A 27,394-nucleotide genomic window follows, 5' to 3' on the forward strand; every position below is an offset into this window, starting at 1 on the left:
CCACTGATGCTGCTGTCATTCTGGTGCATGCCCGTAATAGTCCGTGCAGTCAATCAGTTACCATGAATCACATGCTCAGACCATTAATGCTGCTTGTCAGTGGTGTCTGCGATGCAATCAAGAAAGTGGGCTGTATTGAATCACGGGGCATATTGTTCACTAACAATACTTTGCATGGCATTGATTTCAGCCAATATTCTTTAAACCCTCGGGCACTGGGATGTGGCTCATTGATGAGACACTTCATCAGGGGAAAAAAGGTCAGTTCAAGTGATTGATACCCTCTTTTATGAGCGGTAATACAGACGGTATTACTTGTGCATTTTGAATGCTCAATCTCAATGACATTTGCTCCGACTGGGCCATAAAAAGCCAATATAAGAGTGAGACTGAGTAATAACATACTTATTTTTGTGTGTTTGAATGTTACGCATCTATAAAACATGCCATGCTATCTTATATGCAATGGCAGCAGAGGCAAGAGCCCTTGGGGTCAATGTGGAAGCTCTTTGAGCTGTTGTTTATGGCTGGTGAGTGAGAGGAGAGGAGCCGCCACCCTCGGGTAGCCGGAGTATGGATTATTTGTTGAAACATCGATCCACACAGTGTGGCTGTATCACACTGTGTCATTATTGCAGCTCACCTTCTGTTCTTTGAGGAGTGAATTCAAATAAGTTGCCAGATTTGAATTGCAAAGTTTAGAAAAGTAAATTCAGGAATGCCCTTTTTTAACTACCTACCTGTGTGACTGTGTGATGGCACTGTCAGTCTTGCAGTCAGTCACCAAACTGACATCAAAGAACTAGTGGCGACAAAGGCCAACTGTTCGGCTTACGGTTTTTGCACTGTTTTTTGCTCACGTTAGCAGGTGCTGTGGATGCTTCAGCTGCGCTGCTTAAGTAGCCACTGACACTCACTGTCGTCAACCTCAGTTTCAACAGGCTTGCTTAAAAAATGATCCTCCTGCGTCCCACTCCTCTTCCCAATTGTTCTCATTTGGAGTCCCATAGATGCTCACCGATGGCCTGGCATTGGTCTACAGCCACCCGTCAGGACAGTGTGTCACTGCCTTTGAGTGAAAAATTTCAACAGCTATAGGAAGGATAAACTTTTGTGGTCCCCAGGTTTAGATTGAAATGGCTCGACAACTATTGGATAGATTGCCCTGAAATTTAGCAGATAACCCCGGATGATGATTTGTGATAACTGTGGTGATCCCCTGACTTTTTATTCACTAGCGTTGTTATCAGGTTTACCTTTTAATTTGTCTAATACTTTTGTGTTTGGCTAAATATAACACTAATGACCGCAGTCTCAGCCGTAATCTGGGTTAGCAAATGTTAGCATGCTTACATGCTAAACTAAGATGGTGAACATTTCAAGTGCTAAACATCAGCATGTTAATTTTGTCATTTATGTATTTTGCCATGCTGACTCAAAGCATTGCTGTACCTTGGTATAGCCATTAATGCATTGTGGGTAATGTAGGCACCATGTTTTGAAAAACAGGACACTGGTCTAACATTGCACTCACAGAACACTGTTGGATTCATTATGGAAAAACAAATGATTAAAATCGATACAGCAGGAACCAGAGATACCGCCTTTTTCATTCCATGCATTCTTCTTCCCTTTCAAAACCTGGAGCCTATGTTACCCACAATGCAAATTAGCTACTGAGTGACATCACTGGAGGCAATTTATGAGATTACATGTAGCTTCCGCTGATGCCACAAAAGGCTTTATGCTACTTACATATGCAGTAATGTTCCCCAAGAAATGTAAACACGTTTTAATATTTACAATTGGTGGAGTTACCCTTTAACTGAAACTAGGAAGGAGTCAGTTCTATAAAGTGGCAAGGTGATATCCATATACTTTCTGACTGTAGGCACTGAAGTAGCAATTTCATTTTATTTCCATATGCATATCTCTCATCCTGTTCTGCTTACAGTGGCAAATTCACTTCTCAGCATGATACTGAAGGATCCATGCATAGCTAATGCTCAACGGTAAATTACATTAATTGTTTTAAACCCTCACATATCAGCACAATTATACCTGTCTCAGCAGAGCTGGCAAATGTATTATTGACCAAAATGTTCACTAGTTAAATGATATCCTTCTGCAGCAGGAGGGGAGCAGGGAAATAGATGAACAGGAGGAGAACAGATTTTCCACCTGGTCCACTCAAGTGTGATAAACTTTCCTCTCATCCCCGCTCTGGTCTGTCACTATGTTCAGTTTATCAGACTGACAAGATACATGACTGGCTGTCAGGTTCATACTGGAGCCTCATCCTCACTCAGAAGTGCTGTCTTGCAAAATCAGCAGACTGAGTATCAGTTGTTCCTCAGAAGGACCCTTGATGAGCAAAACTTCTGTGCTGTTTTATCTATGAGAGCTCAACAGCCCTTTTATTGTCTTCCTGGAAGCCCTTGAAATACAGCAAGCTGTACAGTATGTTTGAAGCCTTTCTCAAACTCTGAAAACACAGTGAATCGTCACTAACTCTACCACTCTATTGGGCTTTAAAGCCTCTTTTTAGCCTCATCGTTTTGGTTTTGAGGCATGCACACATTTTCTTTCCACTCTAATCTACTCCATCACTTCTGCTTTCCCACGCTGCCAAAATCCTCATAAATTCTGACATCACCTTATCTTACAATGATCTTTTTTCCCACTTTCCTTAAGTCATAAGCCTTGTATTGACCAATCAAGCACCTCCAAATCACCAAAACTAGTTCCAGGATGTTCTGCAGGTTCAACTGAGAGGTTCACGGACGAACATGAAGACGCAGCTGCATTTATCAAACTGAAGCTCCAGTGGTCTTTCTCAGGAGTTGGTGGAGACCAAAATGGAGCTAAAAGGAGAATGAATATTAGTAATTTTTCAACATTCAGTCTTTTTTTGGGAAAAAAAACAGGATACCCCAGCTTCAATGCATTGTATTCTACTTTCTTGTGTTACCTTTAAGTACATCAGTACTTACAACGTCACTATATTTCTGTTATGGCAGTGGGAGTTCAGCCTCAGCAGACTGACACAGTTAGTAGCTAAAGAGATGATATTGCCTCGGGAGTTTGTAGAGACCAAACACAGAACTAAAATATTTGTTCCTATTGCCTATTAAAGTGGATGTGTAAAAAGGAAACTGAATTTCACAAGTTTGTCATATCAACTGGTGATATATCAATGTTGTGTTCACACCTTTTTTCTGCTGCCCCCAAGAGGTTGCAAGTTTATGTACAAGCTGTGCAATAATTAGCATATAATCTTCTTTTTTTTGTGAGAAAACTGCATGAATGCACACAGTCTCAGTGGAAATTCTAATAAATTCCAGTTTATGAGTGGGGAATGGTTTATGCATCGTTTTTGTGAGTACACATCATTTTTGCATCTGGTTCCAGATGTAATGGACTCTGCAGTCTGAAAAACAGATCCTGTCATCCTGAAACTCTAAACGTCCTCCGCACATTAACTGTTGATGGTGTGAGCTCCACACTCTCGTCAAGTAAAGGGGAAGTTGATGACTTTGCACTGCCTGTAATATTGCATAATCCTTACATTGTGACCCTTTTTACTCTGTGTTGGGCCATTCGCCTCCGACTGTTTTAATTTATGCCTGGGCCTTAAATCGCTATTGAACATTACGGAGGCCAAGTGGTGCAAGCAATAACATGAATAATCCATTGGCAGTTCCTGTTAGACGGATGGAGCATGAGACCTCAATCACCATTATACTCAGGGGGAGTGAAACCAGGCGGTAGTCGCATTAGCCTTTCCCCCTAAAAACTGAATATTCTTTGCATATTGAAGCTGTAAACATCTATCTTACTGAGGGTGTTGCTTGAAGGTATTCAATAATATTGTATTCTCATTTTATGGGAGAAATAAATTGACCTCTAGTGTTTTTTGTGCAGGGCTTTGTTGTATCTACTCTGCATCATAACGCTGAGTTTCAGATGTAAAAGTTGCAAAGGGATCATTCCTTCTTGAAATACAGAAAACTCAATGCATTAAGCTATCTGCAAGAAAAGTGAATACATCCATCAGCTTCTTAGAAAAGGGGCCATTTTAAATTCATCATGCAGATCTATTGTCTATTCCAGGCACGTCTGTCAATCTGCCTGTGAAATGAAGAGCCAGAGGCTACTGACCCAGACACATCATCTCCTTTTGGGCCATCTAACAACACTTTCTGAAGACTTCACACTCACACAATAACATCCTATTTGCAGCTTGCTGCTGCCTTCTAAGACATGGATCATATTCGGAGTTTGTGTGGAGTGAGTGGGCAACATGTTTATGCAGAGTGGTCATGATAGCTGAAGCAAAAGACTTCATCAGAATACAAAAATATAAAAGTGTAAGAACATTCCACGGTAAACCTTAAAGGAGGAATTTTCAAGTTCATTTTGGGTTACCTTTAGAAGAGGTTTTCATGCTTCAATGCTCATAAAACCCATCCGCAATGTCCAGTGTGGCAGCACTGTTTTCTCCCCGTCTGAGATGCTCTGTTTCAGCTCCTGTGTCTTTACCCAGTCTGCTCTAAATGGTCAGCTCACACACGCATGAGTGAGAATCTCTCACCGTGTCTCCAGTGAGCTCTGTCGTGATTTCAACTTCCTGTTCACTTCACTTCTACTGTGAGTAAAGGCACAATTCTGCGCGTGAGTGCGACAAAGAGTGACATGCTGACGCAGTGTGGTGTCAAGAAGTCACGGAAATAAAGTCGCGACTAGTGACAAGGCGTTTCAGACACTTCAGGAACAGTGTTTTCTTTGGGTTTTCGTTGACGCGGACTTTGGCCTTCTTAACTTTCAAGATCTTTTACATGCACAAGAAGCTACACAAGGAAGGAAAGGAAAAAAACTAAAAAGCATAGTAGGTGTCCTTTAAAGTAAATTCAGTCAAATAATTTCATCAGACCAGAATAAGGATTAGCCTTATTACAAAGGAAAACCCAAACCTTATCACATACTTTGAAGCTGTGTTGCATTTAAAATAATGACTTTCTCAATTAAACCTTATCACAAGCACACGCACAGTATTTGAGATAGTACATAGGCACCATCAGAATGCTTTTGATAAAATATTTATTTCCCATTCATTTGAAATACATTTGAATGTCTATGCTGGCTTTTCAGTATAACGCTAATATAACCGATATGATTTTGTTTTGTTACAATTCTTGATTGCTCAAATCAATAGTGCAAATTTTTGATAAACCTGTCATCTGGAGGCAGATTTCCTGATACTAGCTGGTTTGATTGAAAACTAACTGCTCCCCGTTACCTTTGTTCCAGTTTTAGGAAAACCTGTTGATATTGGTAAATACTAAAATACAAAAACAACGTACAGTAAACAATGCTTTGAAAAGTCCCACACCACAGTATGTGAAACGAAAGGAAAGTGCTTCCTGACACACATCCAACAATAATAAATACTGATCAGAATCTATAAGTTTAAAGTATTCTTAAAGAGCATTTGTTCCGTTCGGTAAAAAACAGGAAGAGAATTCCTGGAGAACTGACAAGTACCTGAAAATAACAACCACATTTTTTCATGATATACTGCAGTGACAAAAACACTATTACAAAGCCTGAATGCAAAATTATATTAAAACAACTCTAATAAAATACTCTCAATAAGAACAGCATATTGAAGTACCATGCTGCATTTCTTTTTTTCCCCAAAGACCTTTAACAATTGTACAAAGTGATGGCAGGTTCTGCAAAACAACAACATGACTGTTTGGACTACAGAAAGTGTCCCTCTCATCAGCTAGACAGCTAGACTAGATCAGATCAGATCAGATTGCAAACCGTATAAATGTAGTGAATCTGACAAACTGTTATCATTTCACTGTGTCCACATTAATCAGCAACTGAAAAGACAACAGACAGTGAACATCCGCAGGAACATCAGACCGCTTTTCAAGGTAAAACAGCATATTTGATGACCCATTAGCTTCTGTTAGACAACAGCTAACGTTAGCATTCAACCATTTACTACTAACTGGAAAACATTCATTTAAGCCTGGAAGTGAAACACACTGGATGTAATCGGTAATGTAAGCTAGGAAGTGGTTGAATGCTTACGTTAGCTAATGGGTTATCAAAAACTATGTAGTGTTACCTCAAAGTATGGCTCAATTTCTCTCCAGATTTTCATTGTCCAACAACTTTCAGTTTCTATCCAATTCGGGAAGTGATGAAATGACAACAATATGTCAGATTCCCGAGGTTTATACAATCTATATAAAGTCCAAAATCTCAACAGGGCAAAGTGGATTCAGTGCATTTTCCACCACTGTGAGAAAGCATCTGTGACCTGATTGTGTTCATTGGACAGAATTGTACAAACATTGGCTGTACTTAAAAAAAAAAAAATCTGTTCCACAGATGACCCCTCCCTATTTCCACAGTCGTGATGTGCAGTTTGTAAACAGATGATTGTTCAGTGTTGACCTGAGTCTGTTAATCATCCAGCTCATTGTCTCCACAGGAGTGTCTTAAATCCAAATCACTAATCAGACACTAATCATGGAATGATATTAGAGTGATGTGCTGATCATCTCCTCAGTGTGGCGTCTTGTTGAACAGACGCGATGCTCTGTTTTAACTTCTTGGTAAACAGGTGACTGGCTCTTCCACAGTAGCTGTTTGTGGTGGTCTGTAGTGACGCTTCCAGTGGCAAAAGCAGCGAAGTCTCCATGTTCTCACCGAACGGGTGCTGTGATGAAGAGGAAAATGAGCAGGTATTATATTTCTGATTTTTGAGATCAGAATTTATTACATGCGGTGTATCTCTAATGGCTGCACACACATACATTTCAGATACTCTCCTTCTGCTGAAATTACTCAAGAAATACTCAAAACATGCTTTTAAAACAAAATCCAGCAGAAGTGTGTGTTTACACACCTGTTACATCGTATGAGAGCCATGAAAGGACGTTAAGAACTGCATTCAAATCACATGAATTAAGTGCCACATTTATCACTGTCAGTTCAAGACAATAACAGTCTGCATTTGATTCATATCTGTCAATTCTGAGTGTGTTTGCATGATGAATATCTATGACCACAACTATACACGAATGGACTCAGTAAGGTGTGACAGTATTGGGGAGCTTGAGCCGCAGCTTTCCAGATATGCTTCATTATTGTGTGCTTTTGTGTTACGAAGTGAACAGCAAAGATAAAACTTCCAGCTCTCCAGCCACTTTATATTTGCAGCCAGGGCTTTGGTCACATACAGTATGTAAATACATTTTGTACAGTGAATAATGCCGGCTATTTGTTTATATATTGAGGCGCACCACTCTTTTACTGCTCTTGTAAATAAGAAATCACTATTTTACAGCATCTCATTTGACTCCGGCTTGGCCAAGCATTAGGTCACTCAAAGCACACTTTCTTTATTATCTTTCATATACTGCAGAAAGCAATAAAGCACCATTAACAGCCTCCTATCGATTTTTATGTGGATGCTGCTGGTGCGTTGTCCACACAGCCATCATGATGCCTCAAACTAGCATCAGCACTAAAAATTTTACAACTCTTCTGTGGGCTTGGCTGGGTAATGGTAGTGCCCTTTATTGCAAGCTCCTCTGCTGGCTGGGAGAGCCTGCCTTGGGAGCCGGGCTGACTAAGGAGCTCTTGGTGGGATGGAAATGAGAGTTTCCTCCAGAATTGCCTGCTCTAGGCTTTAGGATGCCGTCCTCAAAGGAGTGAGTGGGAACAAAGTAGGAGGGGGCCCGAGGAGCTGGAGCAACAGGAAGCGCAGATAAAAGCTTCAACAAAATATAGCTTAAAACAACAAAGGATGAGATGTTCTTCAGTAAGAGCAGGCTCTTTTTTTTCTAATGAGCTAATTGTATTACAAAGATCTGGATCTTACCGGGCGTGGAAATCTCCAGGCACCTCACGGTCTGACACCAAGAGCTACGATGCGGTTATAAAACGACTATGGCTTGATGGATCAGAATTTTTTATTTTTTATATTTTAAAACAGCTTATTTGTAATAATCCATGCCTAAAATAAACAGATGAATTTACTTTCAATATCTTTGCTCACACTAAGCCATCCTCACAAAAAAGTCAAGGAATAGACTATCTTAAAACGTAGACACGATCCACATCTTTTCACCTTCTAATTGGTGCAGCTGTAAGGAAAGTGCAGCCTGGTCTTACAAAATTGTTACAGGTGATAATGGGTTTTAAATTTCTGACTATTGACTTTTCTGCACCCAGACATCTTTAAGAGAGAATCACGATGCGTCTACGAATGGATTTTTTTCCTCTGCCTCTATATCTTACATTTATCTGCTTAATACAGGACTTGTTATGCTTACTAATGTCAAACCACAGCACTCCTCTACCTCCTATAATCTGGTGGAGTCTAATATATGCTGTCTTGGATGCTGTATGTGCGTTTGTGCTGTCTGAGAGACTGATGGAGGCACGAGGGCCGAGTGCCCCATAATGAAGCCTGCTCGTTTACCTAATGGCTGAGAACATTGCCCGCACTGATAGTGGCCAGGCTGGGCCCTGTGGCGGTAATGGATGGAGACCAGCTAATGAAGCTTCCCTTGCTCCCCCGATTGCTGCCTGCATGTTGACCAGTGTGCTGAAATCAACACGAGCAGATCGAAGGCGAGCAACCTGCGCAAGCAGAGAGAGAGCTCTCCGGATGACTTGCTCGCTCGCTGATGACGGATGCGTAGTGGATTTTTAAGCTGTAAAAGCTGAAACGCATTTAGAGTAAATCTGACAGATGTCATACTTTTTAAATCCAAGTTCTTTCTTCATTTTCGAGTGCCAGCAATGCACTGGCAAGTGCTCCGAAGGGTGTCATTCCAACTTAAGGATGCTACAATTCTGATAATGTTTAGATTTCACAGAAGGTGTAAAAGAGACAGCCAGACTTCACCAGCTGTTCCAACAAAGTGAAATCAGGCCTTTGCACAAACCCAAGAGGAGGATATCAAAGGATGACGTTGATTCTATATTTTTCTCACCGTCAAAAAATCCACTGAAAAAAATAAAACCAAAAATGATTTTCTCCTGCTAACCACTGGCTGTATGTAAAGATGGATGACATAACAGCTCCCCAAAAGTGAAGCCAAGCTGTAGAAGGGGTCACAAACCCCATCTCATCCATGTAAATAGGTGACAGCATCCAGACTAAAAGAAAGATGTTTTTATGTCTGACTTTCATCATGCTGATGCATGTTAAAGTGTTCATTATTCTAATAAGTTAAACTGTAATTATGTTATTTGAGACTATAAAAAGGGGGGTTTGATTTTATGACTGACAGCTGAACCCCGCTCACAACTGTGTCAGGCAGGCATTTTTGTAAAGTGGAAAGGAAGTTGAAACACTCTATGCTTCCTAAAACTAATCTATGTGTGTCAATTCTGATATATCTAATTTCTTCATCGTTGATTATTGTTGTCCCAAAACAATTGAAAGCGCATCAATGAGAAATACAATTGTGCTGACTGACATGTTTCCTCCTTATGACGACCAAGGGCACTGTAGTTTATTTTGAGTCAGTCCCACAGACACCATCCTGCTACTGTAAAGACTGACTAAAGCACCAAGTCTGCAGCAGAAAATAGTAGATCAGATACACTATTTACTCCTTCTCCAGTAATATTTGCTAAATAACTACACAGCCCAGGTGTTTTAGGAAATTAATTAGTGTTTTTAAAAACCTATTTTAGAAGATTTACGCTTTCAGTGGGGAGGAATGGACTCAGCTGGCTGCCGCAGACAGGCTGGGGAAGTTAGAAAGTATTGAGAGACGTAATAGCGCATTGTTGGTTTTGGTCTTTCCATTGGATTTGATTTGTGGACAGTTACAAAAACAGCCTTATCCTTTAAGTAGGCATTGGTGTTTTCTTTCAAATGTAACTTTGTTATATTGAAAAGCAGCTATTTTCAGAAGTAAAGACTGATCCTAGAATTTCAGTTTTGGACAGATTTTTTGTTAATGATTCTTGTTTACGCGGCACTGATACATTATGATGCTGATATTTTGACACTCCACAATTGGTCATGTTCTCAAATTTTTTTTAGAATTAACGCCTTAAATTATAAAAATGCATCAACTCTGAAACAAATTTTAGCCTTTTCCTTGACAACATCTCAAGTAGAGTGGGGCTGGTTGGTTCAGGAGAGCTAAGACAGGATGACGGAAATGTTTAACAGACTATTGATTAAGCACTGGTGGACGGAAGCATCCATGAGAGAAAAGCAATGGCCTGGAGTGCCTATTGATAATGTAATGACTAGCAAATGTTTCTCCAAATAGTCTGGTCTGCCTACACAACTGCCCTCTAAAGAAACAGAAGCACCCGAGAGAAAGTCTATAAAAATGATCACTCCTCACTGGAATAAACAAACCTTAGTTTGCCTTGCATTAAGTTTTCCAGTTGGCTGATGCTGGAATACTCACAACAAAAACTTTTGGAAGAATAAATATACTCTATTCTATTCAGAAACATTTGGCAAAATATGGTGACTATTAACAAATAAGAACCCTTGAGTAAAGACACATTTCTGACTTTACTGTAGAGGCTCAGAGAAACCACAGATTTTCGGTGAAAGAAGCTGGCTCTACCTTTTGGATGGCCTCGTAGACAGCTCGAAATGCTGGCTGCTTGTCATCATGGTAAACTCCCCTGTTACCATGGAGAATGAAAACGCCTTCTTGCTCAGCCTGTTGACAGTTGCTGCCATAGATGCAGTGGTCTGGACGGTAGTTCCACTGGCAGGGGAACACATACAGGCTTTCTGTAACAGAGCAAGAGGCATGGATGGGTTGATGGTAAATGTACCAAAGAACAATCATCTACAGTGAAGCCTTGTTTGTCTCATACATAACATACCATTCCTGACTACAATAATGCTGTATATGCCGTGTCACAGACCTGGGTTGTGGTGAAATATGATGTTAAGAAGGTCCTGGTCACCCCACGTGATATTGAGTTTATACTTTTGGAGAAGGGGCATCAGAATTTCCTCCCATCGCAGTGCAACTGTTGTCATGTCATTCTAGAAGGAAATACACAACATTCACAAGAGGATTCATGTAATTTGTATTAGGAAACCATAAACCTGCAAATTTTGGAAAAAATTATGCCTTTGTCACAACGTTACATCAACTTACAGAAACGGTTGTCTCCCAATTGAGGATGCTCATTGTGATGGTTTAGAAAGAATTACAAGAGTGACCTCAGCTGGTGAATATTGGTGGTGCAGCTACTCAACTATTTAACCATGTCTAAATCTCACACATCTCTAAATGTTTCAGTCATTAACTGAATGTAAAGATGTTTGTATTTAATATAACAGCATATCAGTCCATAGATGTTTATTATTCTTTACAACGCTGTTGATTGACATGACCTACCAACACTGACATGGCCCAAATGAAATGTTTAGTTATGTTTCCATCAGCACTGTGCCATGCTTTTCTCAAACATTTCTGTGGAACTATGAAAAAAATAAGACCTTAATAAATATCTTTTACATGTTGGATCTTTCTCACAAGGGGCATTAAGTTATAGTGTATTATAAAAGGGCAAGATGAAGTACACTTTTTTTAGCACATGGCAACAGCCTGACAGTAGTTAAAATACCGCAGACCCACATAAGAAAAAGAAAAGACTACCGAAACAATACCTTAAAAAATTTCTCCCTGAGGCGTGTCATGTTCATGAGCATGACCCCTGAGTTGATGCCCGTTTTGCCGTAGTAAGGGTGGCGGGCAAAACGGTTGTACCAGCCGATGCGTGGCTCCTCGTGCTCTGGAGCCATGGCAGCTAATTGGCTCGAATTGAACTGAGAAAGGAGGGCCCAGATGTCCTCTACCGGCCGCAGAAAAAGGATATCCGTGTCTACATAGAGCAAAGAATCGACCTCCTTCAGGATCAGCTGGAAAACAGAGCACAAAGAACTTATGAGCACATTTTTCAAAAGCTTAATTGTTACACGTTATATGGATGATGGATGACTCTAGACCTACCGGCAGGAAGAGCCTCTGAGAGGCACAAGGTTTGAAGAGCTTTTTCCACTCCTTAGCATTCTCCTTGGGAAAAGTAATCGGGTAGATGGTGAAGTTAAATTTGGTCTGAACTGTCCTGGGCCAGGAGTCCAGCTTTAAGAAAAGATAAGCACAAAGAAAAATATTAACAATATCTACATGTAAGTTTATAACTTAAAAAAAAAATAAAAAATGGGAAAAATGCTGTATCAAACTAAGTCTTTACTGTAAAAACATGCCTGAAACTGTGGAAAGCCAGAAAATGAATACGCTGATATATGAAAGTACTTACAGCATTTCTAAAGCTGACATGTAGCTCATCTTCAGCAAAGATGTAAAAGTGCAGAGGCTTTTTGCTTAAGAGAACAGCAGACTTCAACATGGTGAGAGTCTCCTCTAACCGGGGGCCACAGGCCACCACAGCCAGGTGACTTCTCCCATCACTGTGTTCCTTGACTGCTGAGCCTGACTTCTCTCTAAGAGCCAAGACAAAGCAAAATGAATCAGTAACCAACACTGGCTTTTATTCTAACAACAACATGGATACATTGACGAGTGCAGGAAAGAATAAAGTACAGAAGATATCAGCAGGCTCAGTGTCTGGTACTCAGCCCTGTAGGGTCAGAACTGTCATTAGGGTTTAATGAAAAGATGTAGAAGAGGACAATCACTCATGCTTCATGCTGCCTCCAAGCGCTCCTTGTAAACTATTACCTTTTAAATCATGAATATGACCATTTTGACCAAAAGAAATCTGTTTATTGCGTCTAGTCTGATTTTGCCAGCACAGGTTAAACTTTCAGACTCAAGACAGCCCAGAGACCTCTAACATCATTCTCCGCCCATGGGTGTGTTACTGTATGCAGGATAAGAGGTCGTAAAAAAGTTAGAAGATTCTGGCATGTTGTATATATGTGCATGTCGAGTATAAGTATATATAAGTATAAGTATATAAGTATAACAGACATTCAAGGTTAAAATATACTGTGAAACAAAGTATTTTTTCATCTTATTGATTTTTGAGAACTCAGGAGTAGTCACAAGGTTCACTGTGAATGCAGCGGCAGGCCCATCATTTACTGTGAACTGTGGACTTGGGAAGGAGGTGAAAGTTTTAAGATGAAGTCAACTGATTATTAAAGAGCAGAGGTATCTTTTTTATAGAGATGCACAAAATCAGTCATACCTAAGAGGTGATTCCAATAAGCAGTTCACTCCACAAACATCAGCAGGCAGTCTCCAATATGGATTCCAGTAAGAAACTGACACTGATTTACACCTGACAGAATAAAAACATGATCTTTTGGATCCTCAACGTTGAATTAATCTTTTGTGAAACATGTTTTGGGATTATGGTTACTTGTTAGATCTGTCCTGAAATGCCTCCTACAGTTAGTTGTTTAACAGATGGCGGTCCTTTAAATCCAGCTAAAAGCTAATGAGGCACAGAATTACTCAGGTTAGCAGTAACGTTAATGGTTAATCAATTATCTAGCTTAATACAGTAGACTGCTAACAGGTGGTAGCTAAAAGATTTGGACAAGATAGCATTAACACATTTGAACACACAACATTTTAAACAATGGACAAACAAAACGCATATTATATTATATATGTGCATTAAATAACATGTATCCAGCTATGGTTAAATTCCTATCAGCCCGGTAGCTAACATAAGCTAACATTAGCTTGTCATTTTGGTCCGACATCACAGGCTCACTAAACTTCATAGCAACTTCAAATGAGGCTAAAGCTAACTGCTAGGTTACATAACTAATGCGCTCAGTCGTGGAATGAAATTAATGCTACGTGACAGATAAACTAGCTAGCTAAGCTACCTGTCAAGCCCTTCGCGGTCTCGGAGGCCTGCCAGTCCTGGGCGTTTCCTGAGAAGGTGCCCGCTGTCATGACCGCTCCTGTCGGGTATCCCCTGTTCTCTCAGGCTCCAGTCGTCTCCCTCCTCCAAGGTGGAGGCTAGTTGATTGCACACATACAACAGTGAAAAGAAGGTGAAAACCGTGCACAGGAGAAATGCGTGGAGATAGCATCGCATTTTGTGTCTCGAGTTTTATGCGCTAACTTAACATGTTTGTTGATCTGAGCTAACGTGACCATCTGATGCCACAGCTAAGTCATCTATCTCATAAATCAAGTCAGAAAGTAAGCCGAAGAGCACAGTTGGTGTTTACAGTTCACCGCCCCACCCATTCCTATAACACGTGTTGGGTTTTGATCCACCATCTGTCACTACTACAGTGTGTACACACCTGACAGCTAGTTAATCCCTTAAAGTTACTCACTACTCAAGTAACTTTAACTAAGTACTTTTGTCCTTTAACTCAAGTTGTAATTTTAATTGATTTGAAAAGTACTTTTACTTAAATGTGGCTACTCTACCCACCTCTGTAGGTAGATAATAATCCGCAGGCCTTTATGTACCAAACATGAATATATCAATGGATTATAATTACAGATGTGTATGCAGCACTTTAATGTTGGAGCTGTTGATGGTTAAATCTATAACAATGCATTTTATCCCAAAAGTGGCCGTGATTTCTTTGGAAAGTCTTAATTTACATCAGAGGTAGACCGATTATCTGGGTAGATATTCAGCACTTTTCAGATTTATTGGTAGTGATGATGTATTTTTGTAGGCTAACCCGGAAGTCTGCATCGCCCTGGTTCCTGCATCAAAAAGCCTATGGGATTTTTGAATTGGATTTTGGATTATCGCCGAAATTAAGCTCTGTGGTCAAACACATGTGTATGACACTTACAGGCTTTGTTCAGCAAGATAATGTTCACAGATGAACACCACTTTTGTGATTTTTGAAGCCTAAATTAAATTGCTGTAAGTAAAAAGCTGATGTTAGGCTATGCTGGGGTCGCTTGACTTAAACGTCACCGGCACTAAGCATCTTGCTACACAATTATACACGTTTTCTATAAATTGATCAACCAACAAGTTGTAAAGTCAGAGTTCCAATGGTTTGAAACCAAAGTCAGCCTGTAAAGACGGACTAGGGAGCAGATGACCCTTAGTGTTCGGTGTGATGATGTTAAATGTCCTTGACAACATCTGTAGTCTCATTTAGCCACCTGTTAGCAGCCGCCGTTTTTTAAGACACGTAAGCGCTTTATAATTAGATTGCAGGACATTTAATGATGTAACATGTAAATATCTTGAGCCTGTGGTAACCACAGATCTTATTTTAGACATATAACTGAAAATCTATTCAAAACACTCAGACTTTGAGACGAGGGAACTGGATGTGCAAAAATGCTAACTGATTTCCGGGTTTTAGGACTACAAACTAATTATTAAATGTACCAAATAACCATTATGGAGAGGTTTAGGTTTATTCTATCATTGGTTGTTTTGACACAAAGACTTTCATTTTTACTGCAAATGAAGATTGGTCCCAAATATCTGTTTTCAGTCTCCTTGATTTCTAATGATCGTTATCGGCCCTGAAAATGCCACATTGGTCAACCCCTAAAATACAACATACCTGGCTGTAAGAAAATGTAATGAAGTAAAAAGTGCAATATAAAGTAGCAGGTGGTAAACTCAAGTACATCAAAGCTGTATGTTGAATATATGTGAGTAAATATAAAAAGTTACTTTCCGCAAGGGCTGCACAATTAATCGAATATCATCAAAATCACAATGTGACCAAGCACAATATGTAAATTGAAGAAACTGCAATTTTTTGATTAAGGTCAAATATGTGACGAAAAAGCACAATATTGAAGTACTACAGTACTGCAGAGATGCCCTGGCCTACAACCCAACATGTCACATTGTCATGATTTTAATAGATTTTAGTAAAAATGAAAACTGTGATTTAAAGATAATCATTCCAACTAATCATGTAAACTATAGCAATCATAATATCTGTCAAAATAATCATTCTACCATATTTTCTATCATATCCTGCAGCCCTACTTTCCACCACTGTTGTAAGGAAGCATACAGTATAGTGAAGCATGTGCACATAAGTAACTGATTTAGTCATTTAAATGCCCAGACTTTTGTCTTTTCATGTCATTCCTTGGTGGAACATAACAGTCATGATGTGAAAAAAGACAAATCCAAAGAAACAATCCATTAATAACTATAGAGATGTTAAAACAAATCATTTGTAAACACACCTTGTGTCTTACAAACTGTTCTGTTCACAATAAATAAATAAATAAATAAAACATATCAAAGTATCTACAACTTATTTTATTCAACATTATTTTACAATATAAACCATTCTATTGTTTAAATCATGCTTAACTCTACCAAGTGAAGGAGAAGCATAGTTAGAATAATTATTCAATAATTTTACTCAAATGTTAGACAGTAAAACAATTAACGGCATCTAATGGCATAAAATGAGAGCTGTAACCGACAGTGTTATGATTGACTGATAATGTTATGGAAATAATGCTAAAAAAAAATGTTATCATGAACGTAGGATGCCATTAAGTGCAAATAACGATAACAAAATTCAAGGATAAACTACAATTCTGAGATGACTTCTTCATATTTTCTTTCGTAATGTGTCATTTATTCTGTGCAGCAATGGCCTGTGCGGTGTGACGCTGATGTAACACTGAAGTGTTAAAACACATGTGGCACAGTCCACATCCGGGATTTAATGCTACAGTTCCTCTTTTCAGTTCATCACGATAGATCCTGCTGCAGCAGTTCTTTGAGTTGAGCATACAGCATACGTCCCGACTCCTGAAATCTTTACCATCATGGGAAGGCAGTGAAAGGTACAACCCCGAGTAGAAGTGAATGCTATCATATCGGCATTTATAGTATTATTAAAGAAACGTGCATGTTGAAGTTTAATCTCTGGTCGAGGCTGTTGAGAGTGCAGTAAAACAGGTTGTGCAGACTGGAAGTGTGAAGGTTAGTGAGTCTTTCCGTTAACCAATGAGCCTTCCCCGTGAGGCCAGGAGCATCTCGAGACGACTCATTCAGTGTTTTCAGAACTCGAGCCACTCTGACTGTGTTGGTCTGCTGAGGCAGCGCTTGGTGGAGTGGACATGGGTTTGGCTTTCTCCTTAAAGTCTGTGATTATTACAGTTAAGTCTCCAACTGTGACCTCTAGATGCTGGGCACTGCTCCTGTCGATGTTTTTTAACCTGGGCCTGGAGAAGACAAGCAGACAGACACAAGATTTGAAAACTGCTTGGAGGGACACTAAACATTTCAGTGGTTGCAAAACCCAAAGCCCCCCTGAATGTGATGAATTCATTACCTCAACTTTTTATGGCTTTTCTTTTTCAGCGATGGATCTTTATCACTTTTGTCTTTCTCCGATTTTTCTTTCTTGTCCTTTTTGGGGTGTGCGGATGGTGCAAATTGCTGATTTACTTGCTGTGCAACCAGCTGAGAAACAGGCCGTGGTTTTCTGAAAAACATGACAAAAAAGTTATTGGACTTGAGTTACATTCATACCTGAAGGACTGTGAAACTATTTCATGAAACCAGTAGCAGGGGGTTTACAATTACTTTCTCCTTTTGATTCAGTAGCACTGGTGAGAGGTATCAGACTGACTCCTGTTGGTTTTGGTTCAGAGCTCTCCATAATCAAAAGTACAGTTCAGTGGAAATAGTGAAGTCTATGTTAATTCAGGACTTCTCTGCTCTTCTATGCTGGCAAGTGATGAGGTTTGTACGGGATCTTTTGAGAAATGCACAACTCCCCTGTGCAGCCACAAATTAGCAAATAAAGGTATTTTGTGAAATCCTTCCCAGCAGATGGGAAAGATTTTTTTTACACCAAAATCTATTGTGAAGTGATAAAGATACTTTCCAGCGATTCATCAACTTCATATGGTCAACATGTACCAGTATAAGCATAATCACTTCACAAAATAATGTGGTATAATGTATATAGGGTTACTCTCAATTACATCTCTATGAACACCGTCATGAAGGGTCTCATGTTAGCATTTAAAGAGGTGCTGATTCAACTCTATGGTAGTTCTGGTGGCTGATTGTGATACTATTGATTCTACAGTTTTATACAGAGGAGTGTTTCTAATATTTAGTCTACCCTAACCTCAATGATATAAATAGGTTGGACAAGATATTAAAAACAAACTTGGTATAATGCTATAATACAATTAACAAACAGTACAGATGGCAAAGAGCCGCCTGGCTCTCGCTGCCGGGGACAGGCGCTGTTTTCTTGGCGGAAGTGTGACGAAGAGTCGGAAGAACAGACGGGATGACAGCGACTTTTCCACCTACAAGTTCTGCATTTTTTCCACATAAAAAGATGCCATAGACACCACCTGCTACCACATTACTGTTGTTTGGTCTTATAACTTTGCTTTAGAGGGTTGAAGTGTCGGCCATTTCTTTTTTATTGTGAGCATCCAGTGAAGGACCTGTGTGGTTGTCAGACGGAACGGCATCAAAACGGCACAACCCTGTCCCGCGCTGCCGGCTTACCCTTACACACAGACGTCAATTTGCCTCTATTGCCGTTTGTTACTGCCTCCACTGGCGGATTCCACCTCTGTAACTTTGACCCGGACGCTGAGGCGGAAGAAGAGTACAATATTCCCGCCTTGAAAAGGAAGTGTGAATGGTCCCCAAGCTCCCAGTCCGAAACCACTAGCTGCAAGGCTAACTAGCTAAGGACAGCTACAGTTAGCAGCAGTTAGCGGGTACTCTGGTGATTAAAATACCCCTATTTGTTTCGAGTATGAATTTCACAGGTGGCCTGTAGAGTGGTGTAGCGATGATGTATTTTTGTAGGCTTACCTTGAAGTTAGCCCTGGTTCCCTCGTCAAAAAGCTTGTGGGCTTTTTTTAATTTCACTAAATTACCCTGTGGCAAACACAACTTTTATACTTACAAGAATTGTTCAGCAAGATAATCTTCACAGATGAACACCACTTTTGTGATTTTCAAAGCGTAAATTAGTTCGCTAGAAGTAAAAAGCTAATGCTAGGCTATAAACAGACTACACATCACCACCACATCGCCACCACTAAGCGTCTTACTACACAAAGACTATACACGTTTTCTGTAAACTGATCAACCTACAAGTCGTAAAGTCAGAGTTAGAATAACTTGCAACTAAGTCGGCCTGTAAAGGCGGACTCGCGAGTAGATGAGTTTCCATGTTGGGCGTGATAACGTTTACTGTCCCTGACAACATCTTTAGCCTCATTTAGCCACTTGTTAGCAACTGCGTTTTTTAAGACACGTAAGCACTTTATAATTAAACTGTGGAACATTTAATGATGGATTGTATGTTGTAGAATACAAATGTGTAAATATCTTAAGCCTGTGGTAACCACAGACCATATTTCTGGCATATAACCGAAAATCAATTAGAAAGCCTAATAGACTTTGAGATAAGGGAACCGGATGTGCAAACCAGACCACTCTATTCTTACATACTGCACCTTTAAACCCTATACTCCCAAAGCCTCCAAAGGCCAGGAATGAAACTGTAGAGTGGCTAAATCCTTTATCAATGTTTAGTTTCTTTATCGAGGACCCACAAAACTACAAAATGTCCACAAAGTTGAATCAACAAAAAACAATAACCCCTTGATGAAGCCAGGATTTAAACCTGCCTCTACTTTATGTATCGTGCAGCTGACATTGAAATAGTTCTGTGTGTGCTGTGATTGTTAAAACAAATTAACAGCCACAGTGATTCGTACCGAGTTGACGTCCCCTTCCTGACATCACACATCAAGCACTTGAACGCCTCAGCGCTGTTCTTGAACGTGCAGACGCTACAGTCCCAGTACCCGTCATCGGAGGAGGGCTTCGACTGCCGCTTCGGCCTTCAGACAAAAACAAAACAAAAACACTGTCACAACGGCACGTTTTCAACGATTGTAAAGAAACCCTGTTAGATAAAGATTTCCAGAGCAGGAAAGAGAGGACTCTGAAAGATATGTTCCGCTCAGAAGTCACTGCGGATCGGGGAGCTTTCGGTTTACACAGGCGGCTGCCCCGGATTGAAGCAGCAGCCAGCCGCCATGAACACTTCAGTGAAACGGCTTCAACCATTGAGCCAGCTTTCTGTTAGCAAACGGCCCGATAAAGTCTTCATTCAAAGGCACAGGCGATAGTTTTTACCTTGTGGGGCTCTTCTTGTCTCCCATTTTGAGAAACTTGGACTCAGCGGAGTTGAAAAGGAGCAGTGTTACAGGTGAAAACACGCATTTAGCTGCTACTCAGCTGTCGTGGAAACTCCTGTCGAAGGACGAACACGTGACGCGGCGTCACCCAATCACCTTTAATGTAATCACAACAGAGGCGGCCGTGAATGTGACACAACGAGCGTTAAAGGCGCTTTGTACGTTCACAGCATGGCATCAGACAGCACAGGTCCCATGAGGACTGGGGAAGGATCAGTGTACACACATGCAGTTTATACATCTACCAATTCATCCACATATGGAGGATGAGTTGACATGTGCATAGAGATTTATGGGCAGTTTCTTTGTTGTTTGTTTGAAGACTCGATTAAATGCATTCACTCAAGTACTATACAAGATTTGAAAGTAAAAACAAGTTTTTTTTACCTGTGTATTTCTATTTTACTAGATTTTAAAGTAAAAAAAAAAAAAAAAAAAGCATAGAAACATCGGCTAGCCTACTGTATTTATTATGTGTCTCTGAACTGTGTCACATTATATTTGGGGACCAAAAATATTCACAAAACACAAAATAAACACGATAAATGATACAATATTATAAGATATTAATACAAACTCGGAACTATTTATTTGATACGTTTCTATTATAAAATAAGTCGTCCTTAGTGGGAATAGACCTGTTTGAAGCTAGGAAGGTGGCTACTTAAAGACTTCCGAAAATATAAACAAAGTAAAAGTTTGTTTATTCTGCTTATTCAGTCATGAAAATCAATCATGATGTTTTTCTTCCCCTTTCATCTTTCTCTTCTCTTTAAATGTATCCCCCAAAACTGCTTGAAATATACAACATGAATTATAATACTGTGATATAAATGCTGTCTAATAAGTACTTTTTTTTACTCCATCTTAATTCTACATTTTTATTTGCGTTATTGCTACTTTTATTGATCTTTTATTATCTTTCACTACTAACCCACATGTTAAGTTGTCATTACCATCAGTCGCCACCAGGGGGAGGCAGCGCATTGTTCCCCGGAAGCATGGTCAGCGAAGAAGAGAGCAGACAGGAAATTAAACAGGAAAGAGAAGAAGCAGCCAGGAAAACACTGGTGGTGTGGTTTATTTTGCTTTTATATTATTCTGTTTTCACTTGCACATTTTTTTAATGCAAGTATAAGTGTTTTTTGGCTATTGGAGAAATATGTCAAACGCGCCGTGCGGCCAGGAGGACTCAAATCAGTATTAGGTGAATGATTTTCTTGTGCCATGATGCTATTTAGCTAGGGTTGCTAATAACAGTGCTAATACCGTGAAAGTTTCTAATCCAGTTATAACAGCGTTTTAAATATCAGCTAAACGCTCGTCACTCGTTAAAACTCAGAGCTGTGAATCATTTATATGAAGTCTGTAGATACTTGGAAACTTTGGATATTTTAAATTAAAAATGTATAATTGAGTTCTGTCTTTACTTGCAGTGGTCCCCGTTTGGGGAAGTTAAGTATAGTAATGGCAGGTGACAGAATTCTGGCTTAAATAAATGAAAATCCAAAGGAATAAGAAAATAAGCAAGTGAAGGAATGAAATTAATAATAAATGAAGCAAATAACAAGCAAAACGCCACGGCAAGAAGTTATGGTGGAGGTGGAGTTGAGGGTGGGCTGTGGTATAGAAATGTTCCTGAACTGAGGTCAGACTTCTTGTGTGTTTGCCATGTGTGTGTTGGAAAGCTGTTTTTTCCTGTGTGTTTGGGTATGTGTCAAATAAAGAAGACTATGCTCTTTCCTTCTTATAGGTTCATCATTCTCTACGGGGACATCTTGAGCATACCAGACAGGGAACCAACAGCATTCCTTCAACAGTAAGTGGAAACAACTCAGAATTCATCATGGTTGGAAAATAAATCTCACATGTTGCATCAAGCCATTGCTGCACTGGATGATACACTGACTGCCCATTTTTTTCTGGCTCAGCTAGTAGAAAGTCTGGTCTGCTACTACAACCACGTAACAAAGCATTATTCAGTAAGCGCAGGCTTTTGTTGTGGGCCGTTCCCCCTCCAAACACATCTATTCAATCCTCCTCCAGCTCATATAAAGCTTTGTTGCCCCAATGCCCAATCTAAAGATGACATCATAGTTACAGCATACTTTACACTCATTGTCTGACCAACACACTCTTTTTTAATTTTTATTCTTTTTATTTTGCAGTGGCATATCGACATGGTCGGGTATCGGTTAGAGATGCATATGAAGATCACTTCTCAGGAATGGATGCAAGAGATTCAAGAGAGGTAAGCAAGGATGTTGTTTTGCATGGTTGAAATAAATTAGTTTGACTTAGCCCCCTTGTTAATTAGCGGGAAGAACTGATTAGTTAATAGTCTTTGTTAGCTTTTTATGACCATGGATGGTAGTAATAATATAATGAATTCACTTCTTTTTCTTTTGTAAGTCACAGTTCAAGGGGGATGTTGATGTTATATCCATTGACACATGACACTTTTTATGTCAGTATGTTTCATTTTGTCGTGGACGCTATTTTTGCTCTCTTAGTTTGGCTAAATTATGTTGAAAAACAATGAATTGTGTTCTACACTACTATGAACCAAGCTGTTCATTGAGCTGTTGAACAGGGTGACCAGTATCTTAAGTCTTTACTGGACTAGGGCTGCATTAAATTATCAAAATCTTGCAGAGAAAATAACTTGTAACATCATATCATCACATCGCACTACGGACAACTCCATGTCTGTTGTCATTGGTTGGGATTGGGATATTGAACTTTACGGTTTAAAATGGGGGTACTTCCAAACATTCTTCCTACAAATTTAAACCTGTGAAGAACGGCTATATTTGTAAACATTTAGTGTTTTGTTTCTGAAATGTCATCTACTCTGAGCTCTGGAGCTTAATCCAAAACTTTGCTATTGCTGAATTGTGTCATTTCAGGTGAAAGTCCATCGAGTCGTCAATATTGTTGAAAAGAGGAATCCTATTCCTCGGCCAGGGGTAGAATACGACAGAGGCTATGATGATGACCAGTGGTATGGTGGTCCTCGAAATTACCCGGGCGCAAGAGAATCTCACGGCGAAGATGGTTACCCGCCTAGTGATCGAAGATACTATGAGGACAGCCACAGTTATCGCAGAAGTTCTCCACCCCCACGAAATGTAAGACAAGCTTGGAATGCATAGTTTGTAAAATATGTTCTGTTTCACAGGTTTGACAACAATGTGTAAAAACAAATCATAGTTAAAGTGTTGAAGAAACTCTTCACTTTTAGTAACCCACATAGCAAAATAGCAAAACAATGTGTTTCTCCGACCTAAGTATGCCATAAAGTAAATAGAATGGCAAAGTGCAGTTTAATTGAGTTAAAGGGGCCCCGTGGAGATTTTTTCGTAAACAAATAATAGTTATGTTTACTATATTATTCACCAAAACTGATGCAGATTCTTATGGTGTGTTACAACTACCAGTCAGTCAGTCACATATTGTGAAACCATGCATCTGCGTTCGCGTGTGTGCAAGAGATTAATGAAACAGGGACCCACTCATGGAAAGCTGCCTTCATAGTCTACTGCAGGTCAAAAACTCCACAGAAAACCTTTAAGATTGATGTAATTGTGATTTTGTTTTCAGGAGGGCCCGTACTCCCAACAGTCTTACAGCAGAGACGATTTGAGGCATCAGTTAGGCTCAAGGTAAATCGTTTTTATTTGTCATATCTTTCTTATGTTAGATCGTCTGTTGCTCCACTGGATCTTTATGTAATTCAACAAACTGACCACTAGGTGGAGGCAGAGTTCAGTCTTTTTAAAAGTGAATATTACTCGCTTGGTAGAGATTTAATGATCCTCACAGTGAGTGGCATTCATCGCATGGAATATAATTGGAATAAAATGGGTTAGTCAAGCTCTCACTTTAAATGATTTTTAAAAATTCTGTACCTCCACCAGATAGTAAAGAATATACCATCTTTACGTTGTTGCTTTTGCAAATACCTTGTCAGAAAGGAACGTTTTGACAAATATATTTAGGAAGCATATTTCAATTTTCTGTGACCACACAGCTCTTAAGGTAACTCCACACAGGTCAGCTAACAGATGCTCATCCCCCCCTGGCCACTTCAACATACCAACAGTTTACAGGCCCAGGCTCCGCTTTCCAGGAGTCATACCAGGCTAGAGAGAGGGACAAAGGGCACTAGTGTCTACTCACTCTGCCAAATAACCACTCCACCCCTTACCCCACCCTGAGAGGAAAAACAGCTGGACCACTCCCTCTTCAGTCAAACACCCACACACTTCTCAGATATTCTGAGCAGTGTGTGTCTTGTGTCTAGTTTGGTCCTGTCTGCATTAAATTTATATTTTTAGTTGATATCACAAATTACTCTTACATTTTTCTGCTGTGGTAATGCGATATTGGAAGTCAGTAGCGTTTTGGTCAAATCATTTAGAGTGTGTGAAAAGCGTTCCTATTAAAAAGCATTTTACATGCCAAAAATGTACATTTAGATTGATAAGATACCTATGGATGCATTATTCATAAACATGCATCAAGAATACGCATTTTCTAACTTAACTATGACCTGTGAATGAATTTGCATATGCTTCGGTAGGCATTCTGAGGTGGCGATCACACTTTATTGATGAAGTGTTTGGGACACTGCATTTGAACTTCACGATCCATCTCAAAGTTGTTACTGCTTCAGTTTTTTGATGCTCACCCTGGCAAATTGACAATTTAGATTTATCTGAATATATTAGTTGTTGGCAGAGTACATAGAGGTGACACTGACTCACAACTTTTTGATCAAAGTTTTGATCCTAACAAACCTTAAATAACATTTTCTTAAAGTTGAAGAAATTATCTTTGCAGAATGACAAAACTTGTATGTATTAGGACAAGGGTCTGTGTAAAGGAAACATATAGATGGAATTATGCACTAAAAGACTGTAACTTCTGCAGACACCCACCTGATATGACTTCATATTAACTTTAGATGAACTATTTTTACACAGAAGGAGATCTGTGGATTAACTAACTTGGAAGCACATTAGGAACTGATCTTTCAATAGACGGTACTAACAGGAAGAATGGTTCCAATGACCAAACAGTGTTTTTCTGTGCATGTGGGCAGCTGACTGTTGTTTCCAGACATCAATTTCACCCATGTAATAATGCTTCTTTGGGTCAGAGAGTTTATGCTTCAGTTTCTCCTGCAAATATGCAGCTGATTCCCTCTCCCCTCATTCTATGTGTCCAACACTGCACGAAGAAGAAACTCTGAAAGGCCAAGTGACCTAGCTTCGACCCCTACGTACAAAGACTTCCTAGTTCACTGTACAACTATAAATAAAGCTTAAGGGGTTTGGGATAACAACAAACTGTTCAGAAACTTGATAATAATTAAGTTCTACAGTGGCGTCTTGGTAACAAAAGCTTGGATCAATGTTTCCGTGCTCCCTTGTGGAGGTTTTCTTCCCAGATTATGAAATTAGTGCCCAATGTGTTTCTTTTAGCACTCTGATTGAACCGTCCATAGCTGCCATGTAGCTTTGGATTATATTTTTAAATAGAAGGACACAGGGTGTGTCTTGCTTTTGTGAACTGACTTTTTAAATCCATTCATTAAATTGTGTTGTCATAACAAGCCAGCCCTTTTTTGTAGCTATCGAATAAAGCAAAGTTAATGCAGTGGGTATTATTCGTCATTATTTTTAGTTTGTTTTGTCTCTTGGGACCCACATTTATTTTTAGGCTTCATGACTCACCAAATTATTGCATCGCTCTGCTAATATCTTTGTTTAGTCACTGATACAAGAGTATATTTCATGCAGTATATCTCGGCTTTGCCAATACAGCATGGCGGTTTAAATGTGTGTAATTTTTGGGTAAGTTTCGGATAAATGCTTAGTTTGCTGTTAGTTTTTTTCCTGTATGTATGGCTATTCAGCGATGGCAAATTCAGTTTAGGCAAATGGCAGGCTGAGTCTTGGCTACTTCAAACAGACTAGGAGTCGTAAAAGATTGAAGCCTTGTTAGACCTGCTCTTTGTTTGAGATGCTGCTTGAGTTCAGGCAGAGGTCAGGACAACCAGGTGCCTTTGGGTCGTTTATACCTCTGGGCCTAAAGGTTGCTGTTCTGAAAACTTTGAGTCTGGAAACATTTAAAAATGAGGTGCAGTATTTGTGTCAGGCCTATCACATTATAGATGTATGGATGAATAATGCAACTCAGCTCACCTTTATATCATGCCTTTCATACATGTAGCCCAAAGTGCCTCTCATAGCAAAAAACAGACAAAAAAGTAACAATGGATTAAACTTTGCAAGACAAAACATTACACCACAGTAACAATAACATGTTCTAAATCAATAAATAAAAAACAATAAAAGAAATAACACAAATTATAGATTTGATGACAGTGCTACATGACTTCAGCTCCTTAATTGGGCTTAATCACGGCGCTGCCTGCAATTGAAAACAGATAGATTGGAAACAAAACCAAAATTGGTCCAAACGTGAGCTAACTGTTGCTTGTGCCAAACTAGAAGATTGCCTCCCTCCACAAATTGATCAGCGTGCCGCAGTGCCCCACTGAGTCTGAATTTGGTTTGGTCTATTTATTCTGTTTCCATTACCCATCTGAAGGAACTCTAGACGATTAGCTAACCCTTTCTTGTCTTAAACAAGTAATGATGAAAATGATGCTCTTTTAAATTTACACTAAACATGCTCCTGAGTTATTTATCATATTTTGTCTGGAGTTTTCTTCACCAAGCAGCCATTGATTTGTCTATATTTTTGATGTTTTTCAGGCACCGTGGCAGACCTGGCCCCCAATTCCGCAACAGAGGACGAGGCTCAGGTCCTCCTCGAAGGTCAGCGCCAGACAGAAAAGCCAAGTCACCACCTTCACATCCGCTGGGGTATCTAGTATAACAAACTGCCCACTCCTTGAGCTGGCATAGCCTGAAATCGGTTGTTTAGTTTTTGATTTCAGAAGTGGGCTTCAAATCAAAATTTATAAACATTTGTCTACAACATTGACCAAAGGAAACTGTATTAATTGACATTGAAACACACAAATTGGATTTCATTTTTAATATGTGCTGAGAAAAAGTCTTGAGAAAGTACTGTCCAGTGTAGAGACAGTCTAGAGAAGACAATCTCTAAAAGGCTAGCTT

General features: G+C 39.6%; 3 protein-coding genes across 5 annotated transcripts in view; 1 reads left to right on the plus strand and 2 right to left on the minus strand.

Moving 5' to 3' along the window:
* Positions 1-5,083: 5,083 nt before the first annotated feature.
* Positions 5,084-14,244, minus strand: gxylt1a (glucoside xylosyltransferase 1a). Its single transcript, XM_084364741.1, has 8 exons — positions 13,898-14,244; positions 13,246-13,338; positions 12,352-12,535; positions 12,042-12,173; positions 11,699-11,950; positions 10,945-11,068; positions 10,635-10,807; positions 5,084-6,739 (listed from the first exon to the last, which is right to left on the minus strand). The coding sequence occupies exons 1-8, from the start codon at positions 14,110-14,112 to the stop codon at positions 6,578-6,580; spliced, it is 1,335 nt and encodes a 444-aa protein (XP_084220867.1). The 5' UTR covers positions 14,113-14,244; the 3' UTR covers positions 5,084-6,577.
* Positions 14,245-16,269: 2,025 nt separating this feature from the next.
* Positions 16,270-20,322, minus strand: LOC311263572 (YY1-associated factor 2-like). The gene is made up of 4 exons (XM_084363756.1): positions 20,176-20,322; positions 19,752-19,877; positions 17,321-17,473; positions 16,270-17,210 (listed from the first exon to the last, which is right to left on the minus strand). The coding sequence occupies exons 1-4, from the start codon at positions 20,199-20,201 to the stop codon at positions 17,033-17,035; spliced, it is 483 nt and encodes a 160-aa protein (XP_084219882.1). The 5' UTR covers positions 20,202-20,322; the 3' UTR covers positions 16,270-17,032.
* Positions 20,323-21,243: 921 nt separating this feature from the next.
* Positions 21,244-27,394, plus strand: part of LOC311264110 (periphilin-1) — a 29,662-nt gene continuing 23,511 nt past the window's right edge. The window contains exons 1-6 of one of the 3 annotated variants that reach the window (XM_084364699.1): positions 21,244-21,444; positions 21,991-22,056; positions 22,406-22,488; positions 23,147-23,368; positions 23,841-23,902; positions 27,026-27,136. In XM_084364699.1, the coding sequence (XP_084220825.1) occupies position 22,056; positions 22,406-22,488; positions 23,147-23,368; positions 23,841-23,902; positions 27,026-27,136 (479 nt within the window). In that variant the 5' untranslated portion in view covers positions 21,244-21,444; positions 21,991-22,055. The remainder of the gene's footprint in view (positions 21,445-21,990; positions 22,057-22,405; positions 22,489-23,146; positions 23,369-23,840; positions 23,903-27,025; positions 27,137-27,394) is intronic. The other 2 variants (XM_084364700.1, XM_084364701.1) reach the window with 2 other exon arrangements.

This window comes from Pagrus pagrus, assembly GCF_965226575.1.
Source record: "Pagrus pagrus genome assembly, chromosome: 10".
In the NCBI taxonomy this organism is placed as follows: Eukaryota; Metazoa; Chordata; class Actinopteri; order Spariformes; family Sparidae; genus Pagrus; species Pagrus pagrus.

Excerpts from the sequence above, each read along its gene's own strand:
- gxylt1a (XM_084364741.1), bottom strand. The coding sequence starts at position 14,112 with ATGCGATGCTATCTCCACGCATTTCTCCTGTGCACGGTTTTCACCTTC. Across the intron at positions 11,951-12,041 it reads CTCAGAGGCTCTTCCTGCCG|CTGATCCTGAAGGAGGTCGA; the intron begins GTAGGTCTAGAG and ends TCTGTTTTCCAG. Across the intron at positions 10,808-10,944 it reads CATATTTCACCACAACCCAG|AAAGCCTGTATGTGTTCCCC; the intron begins GTCTGTGACACG and ends GCTCTGTTACAG.
- LOC311263572 (XM_084363756.1), bottom strand. The coding sequence starts at position 20,201 with ATGGGAGACAAGAAGAGCCCCACAAG. Across the intron at positions 19,878-20,175 it reads GACAAGAAGAGCCCCACAAG|GCCGAAGCGGCAGTCGAAGC; the intron begins GTAAAAACTATC and ends TTTTGTCTGAAG. Across the intron at positions 17,474-19,751 it reads AGGAAGGGGACGTCAACTCG|AAAACCACGGCCTGTTTCTC; the intron begins GTACGAATCACT and ends CATGTTTTTCAG.